This window comes from Clytia hemisphaerica, unplaced genomic scaffold, assembly GCF_902728285.1.
Source record: "Clytia hemisphaerica strain Z4C2 unplaced genomic scaffold, Clytia hemisphaerica genome assembly, whole genome shotgun sequence".
Classification (NCBI taxonomy): Eukaryota; Metazoa; Cnidaria; class Hydrozoa; order Leptothecata; family Clytiidae; genus Clytia; species Clytia hemisphaerica.
The window spans coordinates 482,627-503,696 of NW_027104389.1; the positions used below are offsets into that span (position 1 = coordinate 482,627).

A 21,070-nucleotide genomic window follows, 5' to 3' on the forward strand; every position below is an offset into this window, starting at 1 on the left:
TACTTCTTTTGTTGCTGCTAAATTGAGAAGGGTAAATGGGGCCATTATCCAAACTTTGTCACTATGTTCAAATTCACATCCTTCCTTCTAAACTGGTTCTAAACATTTATCATGCAATTTTTGCCTCTTGATCAGAGGTGGCTTCAAGCAAATAGGTAGGTAAACGGGCATTTTCTTCTGTCCTAAACTGTCTTGTAATATACTTACTATTGTTGCAAACTCATTGGCCAGTAAAAATAGTAAAAAGCTACTACCTGGTAATTTCTTCACCGATACCTAAGTTAGAGCAGCCGATTTTAAACCAATGAGATTAGAGAATTGAAGAGCTGAAACTGTAGCTTGCTTCACAGACCGGTCTATATCTGAAATCAAGATGGCAGCTCTTTTCATAATTGCAGGGTTGTGGCCACACTTCCGTCAATAAACAATGAGTCAAAACTCATTTTTTTAAATTTCAAGAACAACCAGGGACACCAAAATGGCAGACAACAAAACATTTTCTTCCAATTTTGCTTGCTTTTCATTTTCAAGATTCAAGATTCAAGTTTTAAAATCGAATCCAGGTAATAAACTAGGTTTGCAGTATAATCTTTGTAGCACTTTTTGAAGATACCATCTACAACTTTCACAATAAGTGAAACAAATAGGGCCCTAATTGATCTTTTGCAAGATAGGATGTGTTTAGTCATTAGTTAGTGTGTTTGGCAAGTTGCAGAGTGTGGCACGTTTGCTCATCAAGATCTCGAGTGCACAACTCGGAAAAACTCCAGTGCAGGTGCAAAATTTGAGGTTTTCAGGTGCAAGTGCAGACAATTTTTTAACCCCAAGTGCAGAGTTCTCTGCTATTTTCTCCTCAAGGAAGGTGCAGCTAATTCTAGCAATTTTTTGCCTTTTTGGGCCAATTTCCGAGGTATAATAAGATAAGGTGCACCTTGTCTGGACCAAAAATAATCAGGCGCACTTTTCCAGTGCTGAACTTAGTATTTACGAATTTTTCCTTTTTGTATAAAAACTCCTGATATCAGGATTAGAAACAAGGCTGGCTAGACTCGTAAGCCTCTTTTATCTTTCCCTTTTACAACAATATACAATGCTGACAAGTTGGCCAACTTGTCAGCATTGTATTTATTGTTGTGAAAGGGAAACATTGACAAGTAATCCCTGAGAGAAGTTTATATCGAAATCTGCATCAATGGACCAATCCTTCAAAAATGAAAATATATATATATCTTATTGGTATTAAATTTCGCGGGTTACAATCGTGAAATTTTTTCGAGGAGACGTGTGTCGCGTGTATTAAATTTTGCGATTGCCAGTTTTTGGAAATTTTTGGGTGTATTAAATTTTGCGATTCACTAAATTGGGCATTTTTAAAAAGTGGGAATAAAGCAAAAAAATGATTTAGTCGCTTGAAACACAACGTATTGGGTGTAAACATACCAAAAATAGTAACAAAACTACTGACAAAAATAGTAACTAAGTTTAACAAATAAGTATTTTCAATTTTCAGCCTATTTTGAAAATTTTTTTGATTTAGTTGCTTGAAACACGACGTATTGGGTGTAAACATACCAAAAATAGTAACAAAACTACTGACAAAAATAGTAACTAAGTTTAACAAATAGGTATTTTCAATTTTCGGCCTATTTTGAAAATTTTTCGCGTGTATTTAATTTTGCGATCTTGAATTTTTGAAAAATTTAAACGGTCTTAAATTTTGCAAAATTTGACCTAAAAAATCGCAAAATTTAATAATACCAATAAGGTATATATTTAAGATTTTAAGTTCTTCTTTATTAAAAAGACTTTTACAGTACTTTAAAAAAAAACAAGTGTGGTAAATCGTTGCCATCAGAGTGCTCGGTTAGTAAAGAACCAGAGCCATATCAATATTTTAAAAGTTATTTTCCATTAAAAACTAAAAAGTACTTATATACATGAAAGTACTTACAGCACTTTATTGACAATTTAACTCTTGCATCAAATTTCCGCTTTCTTCAGATGAGAATTTGAGACGAGAAATAGTCTACACCTTTAGATCCAGGATTGAAAAAAATAAAACCATTGACAGCCACCCGTCATGCAAGGCACTGAAAGGCCACAGACGCCTTAAAGCAGGGCCATGTAAAATGCTGCAATGTCATTGGTGGAAATTTGAAACTACCTTAAGTGGATCAATTTTGGCGGGGATTAAATTTGGCGAATTTGGCAAATTTTGCCAAAATTCGCCAAATTAAATCCTCGCCAAAATTTCCAAATTCGGCAATTCGCCAAATTTAAATCCCCACCAAATTTAACAAAAGAGAATTATGTGAAAGATCTCAACTTTTTAGTATATTTTTGAGTAATTTTCACCCATTTCAGTGTGACAAAATTTCAAATTTGCCAAATTAAATCCCGGCAAATTTTAAGAAATTGATCTATCGCCAAATTAAATCCACACCAAAATTTATCCACTTAAGGTAGTCTGCCATCAGTAGATACTAGAAGAGACCACTTGCGTTTTGGTTGCAGAACTTCTCACACTTGTCAATGTCGTGTCAACTTGTCAGCATTGTATTGTTGCAAAGGGAAAGATAAAAGAGTTAAGATTAGCCTAGTTCCTAATCCTGTAAGGTAATAATAAAAAAAGGTAAAGGTCTAATCCTATAAAGTAAAAGTCTAGATTGCCAAATAGGATTTTTAGATGGAGAAGTTGTGCGTTGATATCAATCTAGTCCTCAAGGTCTACTGTCACGGAGTTGAAGTTAGGATGAGCTAAAAAAATGTTTGTTTATTTTCAAATTGAAATTATTTTTAATACCTTTATTAATACCTTTCAACGGTATCCTCTTAATAACGAAAGAACTATTGAAGCAATTCCATAACATTGTGGTTTTTCCAAACGCTTTTTTTCTGGGGCTGTATTCTGCGCAACACTTCCAACTGAAGCTTTGTGATTGAAAAATATCAACACCGGCTAATTTTCTAGAAATCTTAAGCAAAATCAGGCAAAATCTCGCCTTCCTGTCAAGGATGATTGTAAAAAATCCCTAGGTAGGAATTTAAAATCATAGGGTGAAAAGTTTACTTTTGGGTTGTTCTATGCACACAATTTTGAGATCGTGCTCAAGACACTGCAACCTCGTATTTGTTTCAAAAGCAAGCGTTGTCAAATTCAGCAACGGAAAAGCTGCAAAATTTGACAACGTTGCAGAATATGACAAATCCAATTTTGTGTTTTACTTGCACGAATGCGTGAAAATTCTTAACAAATTTCGTGAATGCATGAACAGAAATTGCTTGATTTACAAATTAGACATTGCATGAATATGTGAAAACAAATTGCGTGGTTACGCGAATTGAAGGTCCACTTTTTCAAGGTTCACTTCTGCTTTGTCATAAGTTGGGGCAGAAACAATGAAGGGTGACAATAGAAGGCTGTGTTCGTAACACTTGATGTGAATGTGTTCAAACTAAAAGAGAAAAATTTGACTAAGTCTTACAAAATGTCTCTAAGTCTGAAAAGTATAAGTTTGAAAAATATAAGTCTGAAAATCTAAGTCTAATTTGAAATTTATATGTCAGTACAAAGATTGATTTGAATATTTGAATTGAAAAATGAAATCTAAGAGTATATGTATAATTTGTATGTCTATGTTGAAAAAATGTAAGTAGAAAATAAAAATCCAAGATGGCCGACCTAAATCCTACAAGTGCATGACTAAGCAAAAAGAAAGCACCCAGGCAAAAATGGCAAACAAAAGCAAACACTGAAAAGCAAACTTACCAGCTAGCCTGGGTGTGAATGTTGTGAAATGTGAAATGATATTTTGAGTTTGAATTTGAATTATTGAATTTGATGTTCACCCTTCAAGTGTCTCTTGTGAAATGAATAGCAGGTCTGAGAGTGACTCTGCAATTTATGCACTTTGATGTGTAAAATACAGACCAAAAATTTATAATTTAATTATGCAAAAATAAAGCAAAGTTGACTAAATAAATATTGATTTGATGAATAAATTAACATAAATTAACATAAAAATGGCCAAAAGGCACAAAAACTCCAAATGCAAAAAACAAGACAAAACACAGACCAGACTGAAAAAATGCCAAAAGGCAGGAAACTGAAAAGACCAAAAGAACATGAAACTGAAAACAAACAAAACTGCAGCTGATGCTGTAACACTCCCCCCACAAAATATTGAATTGAAAAATATATTTGTATTTGAAAAAACAATTTATTTGAATTTTCCCATTGATCATATATTCAAGTTGAACACTTGAAAAGTTCTTTAGATAGATCTAGTTCATCAACACAGTGAATTAATACCAGTGATCTCACAGATCTTGTAGTCAGACGTTTTACATTTTCAGATGAATTTTGGTATTCAACGACAACTTTTCGTATTTTGTCATCACGATCCACTTTCACTTCTTTGATAATCCCATATTGATACGTGGATGAAATGACGGAATCCTGTTTTGTGAACAGAACGATATCACCAGCCTTGACGTGCTTGTTTGAATTGAACCATTTTGGTTGTTCAATAAGATTTGGAACGTGTGACACTAGCCATGAGTCAAACCAAGCGTCGTAGATCTTTTGGTTCGATCGGATAATCTTGTCATAATCATTTTCAACAGATAAGGTACCACTTGGGCCACGATTGTTGTTTCGCCCAAGGATTAAGCGGTTGGGTGTTAGCAAGTCTCCCATTTCGAAGTTTCCTTTCACGTTTCGAACAGCTATTGGTGCATCATTAATGGAGTTTGTGAGGATGGCTGCCATTGTCTCCCACTGTATGATTGAAAGTCTTTCGTTGTGCATTGATTTTTCTAAGGATGATCTGACCTCACGAATTTTCCTCTCAACACGGCCATGATGATTATGACCACCAACTGGGCATGTTTCAAAGTTGATTCTTTGATCTCGATGAAGTTGGAATGCGATGTCAACAATGTCGAGTTTCATTGTCTCACAGCCCTTGATGAGCTGACCTCCTTCGTCTGCCAGAAGTTTGTTAGGATATCCAACCTGACAGGAGAAACGTGTGAAGGCTTGCAAAAACGACGTAGTAGAGTAATCCTCCATTACTTTGATGTTAACAGCAGTTGTTGTGGCGCAACAGAATACAACCAGCCATATCTTTACGGTAGTGCGTTTGTGATGTTGCGAGTAGCTTGAAAATGGTCCTGCAAGATCCACTTGTGATATGTAAAATGCAGGTGCGATGATGAGGTTGTCTTGTGAAAGTGGTCCCATTTCCACAGCGATTGTCTTTTTGTTGATATAGCGACAGCGTGGACATGAAGAACGTATGAAGTTGACAAGTGATCTTCCTTCTAAGATGTATGCGGTCTTGAGGACTTCTCGCCAAGTTGTTTCAACACCAGAATGTTTGACGGTGCTATTCCAGTGGATGTCGTTGATTATGCTGACAGCCAATGGTGAGTGTTTATCGATGATTGGCACACAAAATGACGTTGATGTAAGATCTTTCATGGTTGATGTCATTCTACCAGCAACTGTAATTGAGTCTTCTGGCAGTAAACGACCAATGTGATGAAGAATACCATCCTTTTCAATTGATATCTTGCCAACCTTTTGTTTGACGAAATGTTTGACCTCTTGAGTAGCCTTCTGAAAGAAATATCTCTCAGCTTGAGATATCTCCTCATTTGTAAGGATTATGTGTGGTTTAATTGAAGAATTGATCTTTGTTTTCCCTTTAGTGCGACAAAGTTTGATGAAACGTAACATTATTGCGAAGACACGCACAACTTTGGTGAAAGAATGGCGATTTGGGTCAACCACATAATTGGAGAACTTGTATCTTTGTTGCGTTTTGTTGAGAAACTCATCAGTGATTAGTTGATTGTGATAGACAGAATGAGTTGAAGGAATCTTGGCTTCACGATTAGCTTGTTCCAATTCCACCTGACTGAGCCTTATTTCTTTGGCGGTTAGTGCTGGGAATTCTGATACTTCTTGCGTCATCCACTGGAATCCATTGATCCACTGGGAGGATTGGTCAACATCGGTCATGGTTGTACACCTTCTTGTTCCGATGTCAGCGATCATGTTGTTTGATTGGACGTATTTCCATGATGTAATGTCTGTTAGTCGGTGAATCTCGTTTACACGGTTGCGGACCCACTGCTTGAGTTGTAGTGAAGTGTTGTTGATCCAGTAGAGGGTGATTTGCGAATCTGTGAACTTGGAAGCTCCAGTATGTGTTGAATGGAATGACTTTCTTACAACTTCACTTGTGTGGGTATTGATGATTGATGCGTACAGTTCCCCTCTTGGTTGAGTATATTCATCGGTACAAGTAGTGAGCGGGCGAAGATCAATTGACAGGAGTAGTCGCCTTGTTTTCGTTTGAATCGAGCATAGATAGATGAGCATGCTAGATCCTGGCTTGCATCACCAAAATCGAGAGTTGTGATGTCTAGATTAACTGCATCTGGTGGCACAATAGCACGGTTGAATTTGATGGATTTGAGTTCTTGAATCATTTCGAAATGTGATGACCAAAGATGTCTGAGATCGTTGGGTAGAATATCATCCCAATCCATTTTGCGTTTGACGAGAGTGTGGAGGTCCATTTTCAATGTTGCAGTAATCGGCGTTAGAAGTCCAGAGATGTCAAACACTTCAGATGCTTTTGAGACACATTGTCGACGCGTGAGATTGAGTGGTATTTCTTTGATTTCATTGGGTTTCTTGCCTCGATATTTTCTTGCGAAGTTCAATTCTTGGATATCTAGGCTGATTTGATCTTCCAATGGATACCATTTGAGACCAGCCACTGATACGGTCTCACCATCAGCTGTTAGTTTGTCATGTGGTTGTTGATTTGAGAAGGTGAATCCTTTTAGTGAAAATCCACCATGATTGACCACCAGTTCTAAGTTGTCGGCTAAGTGGTTGGCTTCTGACTGTGATTGATGACCGGTTATGCAGTCATCCACGTATACATCATCGGTTATGATCTTGTGAACTTCCGGGTACTGGTCTTTGAAAATTTTTGCAGTTTCACGAAGCGCATGCTCCGCCTGGTTCCCACTTGATTTCACGCCATAGATAAGGGTCTTTATGACTTTCTCTTCGGGCGGTTTGTCTGGGTTGAGATTTTCTTCCCACAGATAACGTTGGAGACACCAGTGAGTTTGATCGAGTTGTATGGTGTTATACATTTTAGCAACATCTGTGTGGATACCAACCTTGTGTCCCCTCCACCGCAGGAAAATTTCTAAGAGCTTATTCATGTTATTCCTTCCTTTTGCAATGATGTCGTTGAGTGAGAAGCCACTTCCGGTCTTCATTGAAGCGTCGAACACAATACGGCACGGAGTTGACACTGAGTTCTCCTTCCATACTGCGCGCCATGGAATAAAGTTGTTGATATTGGTGTTTCGAAGTGTACGTTGTACATCTGGGCTGAGGTTTTTTAAATAATCCACGTAGCCAAGAGTTTGAAGTTTTTGCTCTGAGTTGAGGACATCTTCCTTGTCTTTGGAGTACTTTGATAGCCGTCTCAGTTGTTGGTTGTAGATCTGGAGTGCAATCTTTCTATTTGGAGAAAGATATAATGATGGGTCATGTAGAAGTGGTAAAAATGCAGTCGAATTTTGCTTGCAAACATCAACATTGATTGATTCATTGATAACATGTTGTTCAACTTCTTCTTGTACACTCATGACCTCGTCAGTTGTTGAAAGTTCCTTACAGGATTTACAGCCACGACAGTTGATACATCTGTATTGGAATTCGCTTCCAACGTCTTGTGATTGGTTGAAAAGTTCAGACTTCTCTTCAATGGCTGAGTTTGATGTAATGAAGATGTCGGTATTCTTGTTGGTGTATCCGAGCAGGTGAAGGTCAGGATTGACATGATATCCCAACTTAAACAGCTCGTGTTGATCATTGATGAATTTATTGGTGTTGAAATGGTGATCTTTGATGTTGTTGAAGACAGGGTGTGGACCACCAATAACGCCGGTTGATCCGTCTGGACTTTTGAAGCATGATCTGTAAATTGTCAGTCCTGATGGCATCTTGAATACCTCCTCGGGAAGTATCTTGAATATTTGATGCCAATCATAAAATCTGTATGACCACCAACTTGTTTTGGGACCAGAGGAAGATTGCATGGATCACCACCAGATTTGGCATAATCTTTACGAATGTCGTTGATGACTTCACCGTCCAATTTGTATGTCGGAAACTTCTGAGTGATTTGGTCCAAGCATGGTCCAACGAGAGTTGCATCTGTTCCATCAATGAGTGGAAGATCAATTTTGTAGGTGCCGTGCTTGCTTTGACTTGATATGCCACCAACGCCGCCCATTGTGATAGGACCAGCGTATTGTTGATTTGCTCGGTTGCCAAGTTTTTTGATTGCGTGATGACGTACAATGAAGTCGTAGCACCCAGAGTCATAAAATATGGTGAATTGTTTTCCATTGACAGAGATTGGTTGTAGCATGAAGATTGCTTCCGGATCCTCATCGTTTGAGTCGTTAGCAGAATGGAAGGTCAGCTTTATTTCTTTGGAGTAGGCTGGCACAGGTTGTCGGATGATGCATCTGGTTCTGTAATGTTCTAGGATGTCCAGGTTTTGTTGGTTCGTCTTATGTTCTTCACAAACGAGGATATGCTTCCTTGGCTTGAAAGGTTGATGGTAAGGATGCTGGCATATGAACGTCTGTTGACATTGACCCTCTTTGTGTTTGCCTTGGTCACGTCGTGCCCCGGGGAAGAGACACTGGTAGCAGAGATTCTTCTGTTGCAAGGTTTTGAATCGCTCAGCTGGAGTCATTTCGACGAAAACTTTGCAGGAGAAATATTGTACTAGCTTTGTTCCACTAGGACCATTGGTTTGTGTATGATCTGTTGCTCCACAGATGTAGCATGAAGATTGGTCAGGAAACGTGTTGTAAGTTGATCGACCTCCTTTACCACCTCCGCCTTTGGGTTTTTCGGTGTCAGGTTGTTTGTTTGATTTTTGGATGGCAGCTTTCTGTTGGTGAACTTTCATCTCTTTCTCCAGAAAATCAATCAGTTGTTTCCACTTGTACTTGCCGCTCTTTGGTTCTTCACAAGTAAGAGTAAGCCATCTCATCATTCGTTGATCACCAAGTTTTTCACTGACTTGGTTCAAGGCGTTACTGTAGTAAAGTTCATTTTCAATATCATGAGTGGCTGCAAGTTGCATTAAATCTCTCATAGAATTGGTTATTTTTGAAAGAAAGTCAATTGTTTTCATTGGATCTTTAGATTTGGTTTCAATACTGTACAACGATTGGAGCTTGTGTTGAAGTAAAACTTGCCGGTCGCCGAATACGTTTTTAAGTCGACCCCAGATGTCTTGGATGTTATCGATGTTTCGAACGAGTGATAATGCTTGACCATCCAGATGATTGTTCTTTAGTAATTCAGCTTGCATTGATTGTGGTACAGAGTCCTCATACAGTTTCTTGAACTCTGCGATGAAGGTGTATATATCAATTGGAGAATCATAGCCGCTAAACGATTTGAGTTTGATGTTCAGTCGCCGCTTGTTGAAAGTTTCGTGTTTGTCAAGTTCTCTCGACTTGAGTTCGTTGTTAAGTTTCTTTTCATACTCCTCCTTTTTATCTTGCAGAGAGGAATATGATGATTTCAGTTCTTTGTATTTGTCCATCGGTGGACGTAAGTAAATAAGTTCTTGTAATTTATTGGAAATCTCCTTCAGTTCTTTACTTTGTGTTTCAAGAAGAGTCTTGCGTTGCTTTAAATCGACATTGCTGATAAGACTGACAGAGCATAACATCGAGGCAGTGAGAAAGTTTATAGAACGATCAATTTCGCTTACAATGAAATCTGATTTCTGTTTGTCTGCATTGGTTTGTATCTCAGTGTTTACATCACTACTGTCTTTGAAGAATTTGTTAACTCGTCCAATATATTGAATGATATCACAACACAGCATGGTAAATGGTTTGGAGTATGATTTTTCATAATCATCCTTTGATAATTGTAGTTTGATCTTTCTATTAGTGTTTTTGTATTCAGTACGCAATGTTTCTAGCCTTGTAACGCATTCTTTCATCCTCTCAGGGTGTATCATATCGACCGGATTGTCATCAATGGTATCTGTGATATCCTCATGAAGTTGCGCCATTAGAAGAAAAAGTTCATTTGTACCTGTATTTGTTGTATCAGTTGGTGGAGTGTCACGTGGTTTGACATCCACTTGAGTTGGTTGAGGTGGGTCCACTCTGGTCCGAGGTGGAATGATCTCGGTGAGAGGTGAATCGCCATCAGTTGGAACTGGTAGGTCGCCTTCAAATAGGGGCGGATCCGACATTGATGGAAGTGAATATGTTGATTGAGGTGGAAGTAATTCCTTGGGTTGATTTGAAGTTGCTTGAAGTGGAGGTGTGGTCTCCTTTGGCTTTGATATTTTACGACCAGCTTTTGAGTACGAGTTGAAGTCGAATCTCTCCTTCGGTCGTGTTTGCATTGAGGTGCGATTGAACCCCTTGCTGTTTGAATGTTGGGGCAGAAACAATGAAGGGTGACAATAGAAGGCTGTGTTCGTAACACTTGATGTGAATGTGTTCAAACTAAAAGAGAAAAATTTGACTAAGTCTTACAAAATGTCTCTAAGTCTGAAAAGTATAAGTTTGAAAAATATAAGTCTGAAATCTAAGTCTAATTTGAAATTTATATGTCAGTACAAAGATTGATTTGAATATTTGAATTGAAAAATGAAATCTAAGAGTATATGTATAATTTGTATGTCTATGTTGAAAAAATGTAAGTAGAAAATAAAAATCCAAGATGGCCGACCTAAATCCTACAAGTGCATGACTAAGCAAAAAGAAAGCACCCAGGCAAAAATGGCAAACAAAAGCAAACACTGAAAAGCAAACTTACCAGCTAGCCTGGGTGTGAATGTTGTGAAATGTGAAATGATATTTTGAGTTTGAATTTGAATTATTGAATTTGATGTTCACCCTTCAAGTGTCTCTTGTGAAATGAATAGCAGGTCTGAGAGTGACTCTGCAATTTATGCACTTTGATGTGTAAAATACAGACCAAAAATTTATAATTTAATTATGCAAAAATAAAGCAAAGTTGACTAAATAAATATTGATTTGATGAATAAATTAACATAAATTAACATAAAAATGGCCAAAAGGCACAAAAACTCCAAATGCAAAAAACAAGACAAAACACAGACCAGACTGAAAAAATGCCAAAAGGCAGGAAACTGAAAAGACCAAAAGAACATGAAACTGAAAACAAACAAAACTGCAGCTGATGCTGTAACAGTCCTCAAGGTCTACTGTCACGGAGTTGAAGTTAGGATGAGCTAAAAAAATGTTTGTTTATTTTCAAATTGAAATTATTTTTAATACCTTTATTAATACCTTTCAACGGTATCCTCTTAATAACGAAAGAACTATTGAAGCAATTCCATAACATTGTGGTTTTTCCAAACGCTTTTTTTCTGGGGCTGTATTCTGCGCAACACTTCCAACTGAAGCTTTGTGATTGAAAAATATCAACACCGGCTAATTTTCTAGAAATCTTAAGCAAAATCAGGCAAAATCTCGCCTTCCTGTCAAGGATGATTGTAAAAAATCCCTAGGTAGGAATTTAAAATCATAGGGTGAAAAGTTTACTTTTGGGTTGTTCTATGCACACAATTTTGAGATCGTGCTCAAGACACTGCAACCTCGTATTTGTTTCAAAAGCAAGCGTTGTCAAATTCAGCAACGGAAAAGCTGCAAAATTTGACAACGTTGCAGAATATGACAAATCCAATTTTGTGTTTTACTTGCACGAATGCGTGAAAATTCTTAACAAATTTCGTGAATGCATGAACAGAAATTGCTTGATTTACAAATTAGACATTGCATGAATATGTGAAAACAAATTGCGTGGTTACGCGAATTGAAGGTCCACTTTTTCAAGGTTCACTTCTGCTTTGTCATAATTCTGCCAGACTAATTCTTTATAATATCCGGTCAAAATACAAAGGATCAGAAATGATGTTTAAATAAGAGGTGAAAAGAGATTTTTTCAACAAAAAGTTTTTGATTGTTTCATAACATCTTGAGAAAGGGTATGTCAGGGTGTGTATGTGTAATCTGGATCTCTCGCCAACAGTGTATCCAAAAGATAAGGTTGCCAAGGCCTAATCTGTGAAGTTTGTGAAAGTTGAGATAAAAAACTCATAAATGGTGTATTTTATGGTAATTAAAATTATACATATTCTGAGTCTCATATCTATGACTTTAAAATTTCATAACATATCTCAGCTGGCTTACTTGCTTCTTTGATGGAGGTGACCATGCGGTCAATTCTATTAGTGATTGGTTCCATTTAATTGTTGTTTGGAAAAATTTTCAGACACTGTAACGTAAAATGGGACTTTATCCTGCACAGGGTCATCTATAAAAAGGGTTATTATGATATATCATTCAAAACAATCCTTTTGAAATAATATTTCATATATTTTATGCAAATATGGTCTTTTGTTTGTTTGGGCTATTAATAGGCTAACCCCTATCTTTAGAGATTAGAAAGATGGAAGTCCCGAGTCTTAAGAGAGCTCATCTTTGTGATTCTTTTTACTCTCAAGTGATTTTTGTATTAATGATATTTAAACAATTCTTAATTTTTAAATGTATTACTATACTATTAGTTAAAGTAAAAGTTAAATGAAAAAAAAAAATGGACACTGACAAGGAACCTTTTGATAAAGTCACAAAGGACACAAAAAAATCCAAATATGTTGATGATATGACCACATATTTGGCTTGGCAAAACCAATGCCTAATGCAGTATTCTTGGACAATCTTTCAAATGGCTACCATGTTAAGTTTTCAGCAGAACTCCATGCTGATTAACAATCAATACAATACATTTTTGCAACATCAACAATCATCTCAAAATCAACAAACTTCTACCCAAGCAAACTTGGACCAAACACCTGTCCAACCAAGACCAAATCGCCAAGGTGTTTTAAATTTATCATTTCTTTCAATTTATTAGGTATTTTTGATAACTTTTATTTACATTGATCTAAGTCAGGATTGCATCCTTTTCATCATTTGACACTTGTTTTATGCCCAAAACTTTTTTAACTTTCCTGGATGAGAGGCTATTGAAATCTGAATTTAAAGAACACTCATGGATTCCAGTTTTAGATATCTTGTTCTTATTATACGAAAAATATTGACTTATTAATAATAAATAAGGTGTTTTGTATTTTAGTGTACAAGCTAGCTTCAATACAAAGGCGGATGATTGCTGAGGCTATTGATTTCTTCCTATTGGCATTTGCAAAAGCTGTTGTCATTTTATATTTGTAAGTAGAATATAATGTTCTTTGTCACAGCTAGTTATGCATGCTTTTAAAGTTTGTCAACATGTTCTAATTAGCATAATGCTTAGAAGCAATGTTTACATCAGTGAAATTTGAAAAAAAATTTAGAAAAGTGAACTTTTAAAAGGGGAACTTGTTTTGATTTTTCTTTTAGATATGGAAATGAATATTTTGATCACTTTGAATTTGTTTCAATTTTCAATGAATCTTTGACAGTCACTGATCTTGAATGGATGTTCACGCAAGCTTTGTTATATCGCTTTCTTGTTATTGCTTACGAGGTATGTGCACAGATATCTTATATTAAACACTAGGTAGGGCTTTTCTCCCCTATTTTAGCAAATTAATATGCCATCTTGAATGAAGTGACATCACAATTTAGCTTGAGAAATCCTTGAAATTTTGAAGTCATTGCAGTGTTTTTCAACCGTGACAACCAAGGTTTTTTAATAATGTGGTCTAATTTCAGCAAAGATAGCGCATTATTTTGCTTCACCTGGCTTGGAAAAGATGGAGTAGCTCTATCTAGTGTTTTATAAGATATCTGTGAGAAGGTGATATTAAACGAAATAAAAATGTATCAGCACTCTTAAGTGGGTATTATCACACAAAAGAAGCTTTTGTCAGAATCGTTTAAAAGCTACATATGGGTGGTAATATTTGATTTTTGTGTGCTCTTTCTAAAACTGTCCTTTTAGATTTTGGTGTAACAACAAGATATAGAGTTTGATTTTGTTGAAATTGACATATAACTGATTTTGAATTTTTACAGAAAACAACCCTACAAGTCTTAACTTTCAGAAAATTCATTGAGGTTACCCATATTTACGTACCAGAGAGAAAAAGTTTTAAAGTTCACCTAAAACAGAGTGGTTGTTTCAGAATTTTATTCCAGTGTTGCAATTTTTCCGTCTGTATACGGGAATCCATCCAGTTGAATTTTCCAAAATGGATTCCCGTCCGAAAAAAACGAGACTGTAAAGCAGAATTTTCGTTTACCGACCAGATTAACCAAAGCTGGTTGCAACAACACTGTTATTTTTGTTTTGTTGCAGGGTTATTGTTTATCAGGCACATTACCGATGTCAAGGAGACAAACAATCGGAAAGAAAGTAATGGGCATGAAAGTTCTCTATGCTCAAACTAGTGAAATAGAACAAGTTAATGCTGAGGAGAGATTGATCAGGGTGGCACCACAGTCTCTTGGGGTTATCAGGTGAGCTCACATTTATCAAAGAAGGGCTTCTGAAATGCTTGAGTCAATTATTTTTTCTTTTATGTCAAATTTATCATCTTGTGGCTGCAGTCAAAACAGGGTTAAACCATGCAATCTTGTTCCAAACACCCTTATCCCTCATAGTAGTAAGGCTCCTCGTTTGATAGCTATCTGCCCGAAGGTAGGGGAGGGTGCCACTCTTTCGCCCTGGATTTCTCAAGTTATCCTTGATCCTTCTCTTAATTGCTGTGCGTCAAGCAGATAGGCATCAAGTACAATTTTGGGAATCTTTGGTATAGCCCGGCTGAGGATTGAACCCACAACCTTGCGCACCTTGCTCTGCCACTGCACTACACGGTTGCTTCTCCCTCAACTGTTTCAAGACCTTGTTTTGATATGCCTGTGCTCCTACAGAGACCATCATAAAATGTGAGCTTTCAGGCCTTATGATATGATAAAGCAAATTCAGTATATCAAAAACTTTCATAAAATTTTTACTATTTATTTTGTTTTTATAGATCTTGTTGTCGTTCATTTTCCAAAAATGTTGCCATCTCGTTGCTTTTCCCATTGATTTTACCAGTGCTGGTTTTTGATAACAATCGATTGATCTATGATATGTTCATTGACTCCATTGTTGTGGAAAGTCACCAACCACAACTGGATGATCAACTTTAATAAAACGGCATAAATTGCATGGGTTTTAGCTTTGCTTTATTCAATCTTGAATTGAATTATCACATTTGACAGAGCTATTCCATAAAGGATGGGGTTTGTCTTTTAAGAATTAAAAGAATGCCGATAGCAACAATGGCAATGAAACTGTCCTTCAGTTGGTATATCAGATAATGTTTCAAAACATAATAAAAGCCTTTTGAAAAAGTTTTACGAATTCAGGATCTGGTTTATTGGTTTAAAAATGACTTGCCTGATGTCAATAAACAAGGCATTTGATGCAATACCAACTGGCTATCAAGTATATGAAAAGAACCATGATAAAGTACCTTGTGGTGGTGTTCAAACTAAGGTACACAACAATACTTGGAGAGTCTTACAATACTGGCTGTTCTGGATTCATGGATACGTGAAATCACTTTTTTGCAAAAAGTCATCTCTTAGAGTCAATGTTGTCAGAAATCAATATCAATGTTTACTTTGATAAATGAACAAGAAAGGAAAAATGTTATTTTGTTTACATTATTTAAAACTGCAATATGGTGGGAAGCCGGTGGGAAAATTATTCACACTCCCAGAAGTGAAATCACCACGGTTGATTTACTCAATTTTCCCTGTGATGGTAATCGACAAAGAAGTTGAAAGTGTGGTTGATCAGCTTGGTTTGATTTAGAATCAAACCTAATCATTATCTTTATTGAAATTATTGAAATTAATTGAAAGAGACTATTGTATTTTAGAGGAAGTATATGGTAAGACTCTTCACCTTTAGAAAATACTATAGAAAATGGTGAAAAAGAAAAATTATGGGTTGGGCGCTAATCAATAAAGTGAATTTATATTTTTTGCACCACTTCAATGGGTTTTTCCTGCACATTTTAAATTTTGGGCAAATCTTTTTGTATTCAAGTTAAAAACTCTAGAAAGTATATTGAAAATGCTTTTACAAATTAAGAATATAAAGCAAAGTTCATCTTGGACTTAAAGGTTGGAAATTTTAAAGACTTGCTCAAAGAGACACCATCTATTCACTATATCTGTTTTTTTTTTATTCATGCTTATCCTTGTCATTTTATCGGTATAGAAGATGTTCCCCTTGCTCCACATCTTTATCACAAGCATCTGATCTAATAAATATTTCATTTTTCTTTCTACAGATTTAAAAATGAGTGAAAATCACAAGGAAATAGAAATTGAAATTGAAATTGATATTTTGGAAACTAATTCACAAATATTGATATGTAATATGGAAGTTAATGATACTTCTGAGAATCAAATCATTGAAAATGGAGAATGTGAGAATCGCACAACCACCAGTCCGACACATCCACCAATCGAAATTCCCAAAAAATCGAACAGTGCTTCTGATAATCAAAACATTAAAAATGGAACAAGCGGAATCATACATGAACATATTGAACTTCCCAAGAAATCTACTAATGAAAGCCAGGCGTGTGTCGAGGATAGCTCATCAGTCAAGAAATCTGATACCGATCATCTAAAAGAATCGAGAGAAAATCTGGCATGCCCTAACGACGAAATTGATGAAAGTAGAATTGATATTGAAAGTGACATTTCTGACAAATTCACTGAAGAATCATCAACCATTAAATCTGAATTAAATTTGAAATCAACAAAAAAAAGTTTCGAATGTCAAAATTGTGGTAAATGTTTTTCAATAAAAAGTAATTTAACGCGTCACCAAAAGAATGTCCATGAGGGGATCAAATGGTTTAAATGTAATCCATGTGGTAAACTTTTTAAAGAGAATTGTGATTTTCAGCAACATAGGGAATCAGTTCACAACGTATTAAAACCATTCAAGTGTAAAGAATGTGGTAAGAAATTCACAAGGAATAGTTCTTTAACTTATCATTGTAAAACACTTCATGATGGACTCAAAGCCTTTGAAGGTGAAGACTCTGCTAATGATTCTAAAATTGAATCTAACGATACTTTGAACCGTCATCAAAAAGCGACTCACAGTGAACCTTCTGAAAAAGAAGAAAAGAAGAAGAATCTAGAAACACATGAAAAAACAGCCCATGACAGGAATAAAGCTTTTGAATGTCACGAATGTGGTAAATCTTTTGGAGAAAAAGGTACTTTGAACCGTCATCAAAGAACAGTACATGATAAAATTAAACCATTCGATTGCCCGGAGTGTGGTCAGTGTTTTGGAGAAAAGAGTAATTTATTAACCCATGTGAGAACAGTCCATGAGGGGATTAAACCTTTTGAATGTCAAGTTTGTGGTAAATCATTTGGAGAGAAAAGCTCTTTAAAGTCACATCAACGAATTGTACATGAAGGAATTAGACCTTTTAAATGTGAAGTTTGCGATAAGTATTTTGAATCAAAAGGTACTTTGAACCGTCATCAAAGAATAACTCATGATGGAATTAAACCTTTTGAGTGCGACGTTTGTGGTAAATGTTTTGGAGAAAGGAGAAATTTAATAACGCACGTGAGAACAGTCCATGATCGTATTAAAGCATTTCAATGTCAAGAGTGTGGTAAATTTTTTGGTGAGAAAAGCTCTTTAACTTCACATCAACGAACTGTACACGAAGGAATTAAAGCATGCGAATGTCAAGAATGTGGTAAATCTTTTACAAAGAAATTTTATCTAGAAACACACCAAAAAACAGTTCACGAGGGAATGAAATTATTCGAATGTCTAGAATGCGGGAAATCTTTCGGTCAAAAAAGCTACTTGAAGGTACATCAAAGAACTGTCCATGAAGGACTAAAGCCATTTGACTGTCACGAATGTGGTAAAAGTTTTGGCGAGAAGAGTTCGTTAAACAAACACCAAAGCGCGGTCCATCAAGGTATAAAACCTTTTGAATGTCAGGAGTGTGGTAAATGTTTTAGCAGGGAAAATAAATTGAAGCACCACCAAAAAACAGTTCATGAAGGGATAAAACCCTTTGAATGTCAAGAGTGTGGTAAATCTTTTGGAGATATCAGTACTTTAAAAAGACACCAGAAAATTCACGAGGGAATAAAACCCTATAAATGCGAGGAGTGTGATAAATATTTTTCACAAGTAGCTTCGTTGAATGAACATCAAAAAACAGTCCACGAAGGAATAAAAGATTTTGGATGTACGGAATGTGGGAAAGCTTTTTCAAGAAAAGGACATCTAACACATCATTTGAACGCAATTCATAAATTAAATATTGTAGACGTAAATCAAACAGATATGTAGATCACATACACGTACATTGAGCAGATTGCATGGATTGCTTTAGGCGTAAAAACTTTGGGAGCAAAAAATTTCGTAAAATTTCACGATTTTCGGAAAGTAAATGTCTTTGAAATTTCTTTAAGGGGCCACTCACAAAAGTTTATGTTCGCACAAAAGATTTTTTTGTCAAATTCGCGAAAATAAATGTCGTAAATAATCTCCTAATTTATGACCTTTGTCTACTTTAATCGTAGAAATTTTAGCGAGACTAATTTTAGCGTTTTTTCCTTATTTTCGCTAATATAAATCTCGCTAAAACACGCTGAATCGACAGATCGCCAAAATTTATCCGCGCGAAATTTCTGCCTTGATACATTGTTATCAATAGGAAGGGTTTCAGTGCTAGAAAACGAATTCAGTCAATAAAGTAATACGAGCATTCGCTAAAATTTATCCACGCGAATTTTTTTGAAATCGTGATTCGCTAAAATAAATCCAAAAAAATCAAGATTTTCCTGACTCGCTAATATACGCTAAAATTAGTCTCGCTAAAATTTCTACGATTAAAGTAATCAGGCAATAAACAAATTTACCAAATTTACCTATTCAAATTCATTCGCAAAAATTTAATTTTTAGGATTCTTGCAGCTCCTCAAAATTATTTTGTTCTCGTCAAAATTAGTTTACTAGTAACTAAAGCAAAAATTTCTACTTAAATCGGATTGATTTTCGGAAGATTTGATTTCGCGTTTTCGCGAATTTTGGCCATTTTTGCGAATATAAAACTCTCGAAATCGCGTGAGATCGCCGACTCGCTAAATTAAATGATCAGATTTTTACACTGTGAATATGCTACTTTTGACGTTTAAAGGGCTACCAACGATGTAAAAATAATAGATAACCAACTACCTCTAGAAGGCACTTCTCCCAAGAGAACAACCATTGTTTTCCTATTGAAATGAGCACTCCTTTAAATAGCTCTGTGTGCAGTGCGTGTTATGCTTTTAGCTAGATTTTGACACACTTTTTGACATCCACTGAATTGATAGAAAATTTGAATTGTTATTTACTGCAAATTTTGGAATTTTTTTCAAAAGATTAAGGTACCAATCTTTAGACAAATTGACTACGGATCGGCCTGATACCACTTAATCTTCATCTGGATAAATAAACGCTCATAAAATGATGTTATCTGAAAAATATATGTGTGATTTGAAGTGCGATATCTCACGAATGAAAAGTACATGAAGGTTGCCTGATACAAAATAAACAAATAAATGTTTATAGAACAATAATATCTAATTAAAAAATTCCTTCTGTGAGGCTGCCTATAGGAAAATACACTTTTTCTAACCCAAATTTTGGAAAAATATACATCACGTGATCGATTCTGTCCAATAGAAGGTTGCAAATGAAGCAAGTTTTTATTTAATTGCACTTTTTACGATGCAAAATGTCATTAATAGTTTTACAACCGTAACACGGATGTTTTTTGAGAATCAAGGCAAGTTGGTTATCTATTATTTTTACATCGTTGGGGCTACCTTCAACAAATTTTTGCCTGATCTGCAAAATTAAATCCACGCGAAATCTCAAATTTTTGGCTAGCGAAGTATTTATTAATTATGATTTTTAAAGCAGGAATTTTGTAAGATTATTATCTGCTCTGTTATTTCTCTTAGCTTAGTATAAAAAATGTACTCAATTTGACTTTTTCATTGTGTACTTCCCCCTTTTGGACAAATTTTCCCACTAATTTCGATAAACACCTTGTGGTTTTCCCTGGTACTAGGGCAAAATGGGTTACGGGGATGCGCCACTGATCAGGGTACCTTTTTTAATCACCACGAGTCCAAGGTAAGGTCGCAAAAACACCAAAATAGAAAAATCACTAAAAACTTTCGGGCAGGCTGGAGACTCGTCTGAAATTTTGTACACTTTGAAGCTTGGATGAATCCCTGGGGGTGTTTTTCATTGTTACAATATTTTGACTTTTAGGGGCGTTGTCACCAGTATTAACCCAAAACCGAGGCTAAAACTCTGGGGTAACCTGGAGACTTCATTAATTTTCATTTAAATTTGGTATACTTGTTCCTTTGGTGAATATTTGTTTTTTTTAATTTATAAAAAATTGTGAAACTTAAAAATTTTTACAACAAGCGCTGTGAATCCGATTTAATCGGGAAAACGAAATTGGCGAAATATTATTTTTGCATAAATTAATCCACTTAAAGCCTACGTTTCACAACTGACTTGTAACTTTAAACTGGAGAGAGTCACTTCTTATCGGCTTCTTATCAGTATACCTATGTTAAAAGTTCTTGATAGGGTAGAAAAAATTCTTCATTGTATTCTGCTTCATCTATTTTTCAAATCTTTGAGAAATTTATCAAAGCTTACAGTACATCGATCTGCTCAAAATTATTATTTTGTTCTCGTCAAAATTAGTTTACTAGTAACTAAAGCAAAAATTTCTACTTAAATCGGATTGATTTTCGGAAGATTTGATTTCGCGTTTTCGCGAATTTTGGCCATTTTTGCGAATATAAAACTCTCGAAATCGCGTGAGATCGCCGACTCGCTAAATTAAATGATCAGATTTTTACACTGTGAATA

At 35.7% G+C, this 21,070-nt stretch overlaps 3 protein-coding genes and 1 long non-coding RNA gene across 4 annotated transcripts; 2 read left to right on the plus strand and 2 right to left on the minus strand.

Annotated features, from left to right (window-relative positions):
* Nucleotides 1-3,425: 3,425 nt before the first annotated feature.
* On the minus strand, nucleotides 3,426-10,493 carry LOC136819550 (uncharacterized). Its single transcript, XM_067075785.1, has 4 exons — nucleotides 8,053-10,493; nucleotides 6,445-8,017; nucleotides 3,770-6,403; nucleotides 3,426-3,455 (listed from the first exon to the last, which is right to left on the minus strand). The coding sequence occupies exons 1-3, from the start codon at nucleotides 10,491-10,493 to the stop codon at nucleotides 4,250-4,252; spliced, it is 6,168 nt and encodes a 2,055-aa protein (XP_066931886.1). The 3' UTR covers nucleotides 3,426-3,455; nucleotides 3,770-4,249.
* Nucleotides 10,494-10,566: 73 nt separating this feature from the next.
* LOC136819628 (uncharacterized) lies at nucleotides 10,567-11,172 on the minus strand. Its single transcript, XR_010848460.1, has 2 exons — nucleotides 10,910-11,172; nucleotides 10,567-10,596 (listed from the first exon to the last, which is right to left on the minus strand). It is a non-coding gene; the product is annotated as an uncharacterized lncRNA (long non-coding RNA).
* A 1,508-nt stretch (nucleotides 11,173-12,680) lies between these two features.
* LOC136819620 (protein FAM8A1-like) lies at nucleotides 12,681-16,120 on the plus strand. Its single transcript, XM_067075862.1, has 5 exons — nucleotides 12,681-13,001; nucleotides 13,259-13,352; nucleotides 13,525-13,651; nucleotides 14,426-14,586; nucleotides 15,105-16,120. Exons 1-5 carry the CDS (start codon nucleotides 12,716-12,718, stop codon nucleotides 15,262-15,264), a joined length of 828 nt encoding a protein of 275 aa, XP_066931963.1. The 5' UTR covers nucleotides 12,681-12,715; the 3' UTR covers nucleotides 15,265-16,120.
* Nucleotides 16,121-16,396: 276 nt separating this feature from the next.
* Nucleotides 16,397-18,503, plus strand: LOC136819610 (zinc finger protein 665-like). Its single transcript, XM_067075852.1, has one exon. It carries the CDS (start codon nucleotides 16,427-16,429, stop codon nucleotides 18,473-18,475), a length of 2,049 nt encoding a protein of 682 aa, XP_066931953.1. The 5' UTR covers nucleotides 16,397-16,426; the 3' UTR covers nucleotides 18,476-18,503.
* Nucleotides 18,504-21,070: the final 2,567 nt, after the last annotated feature.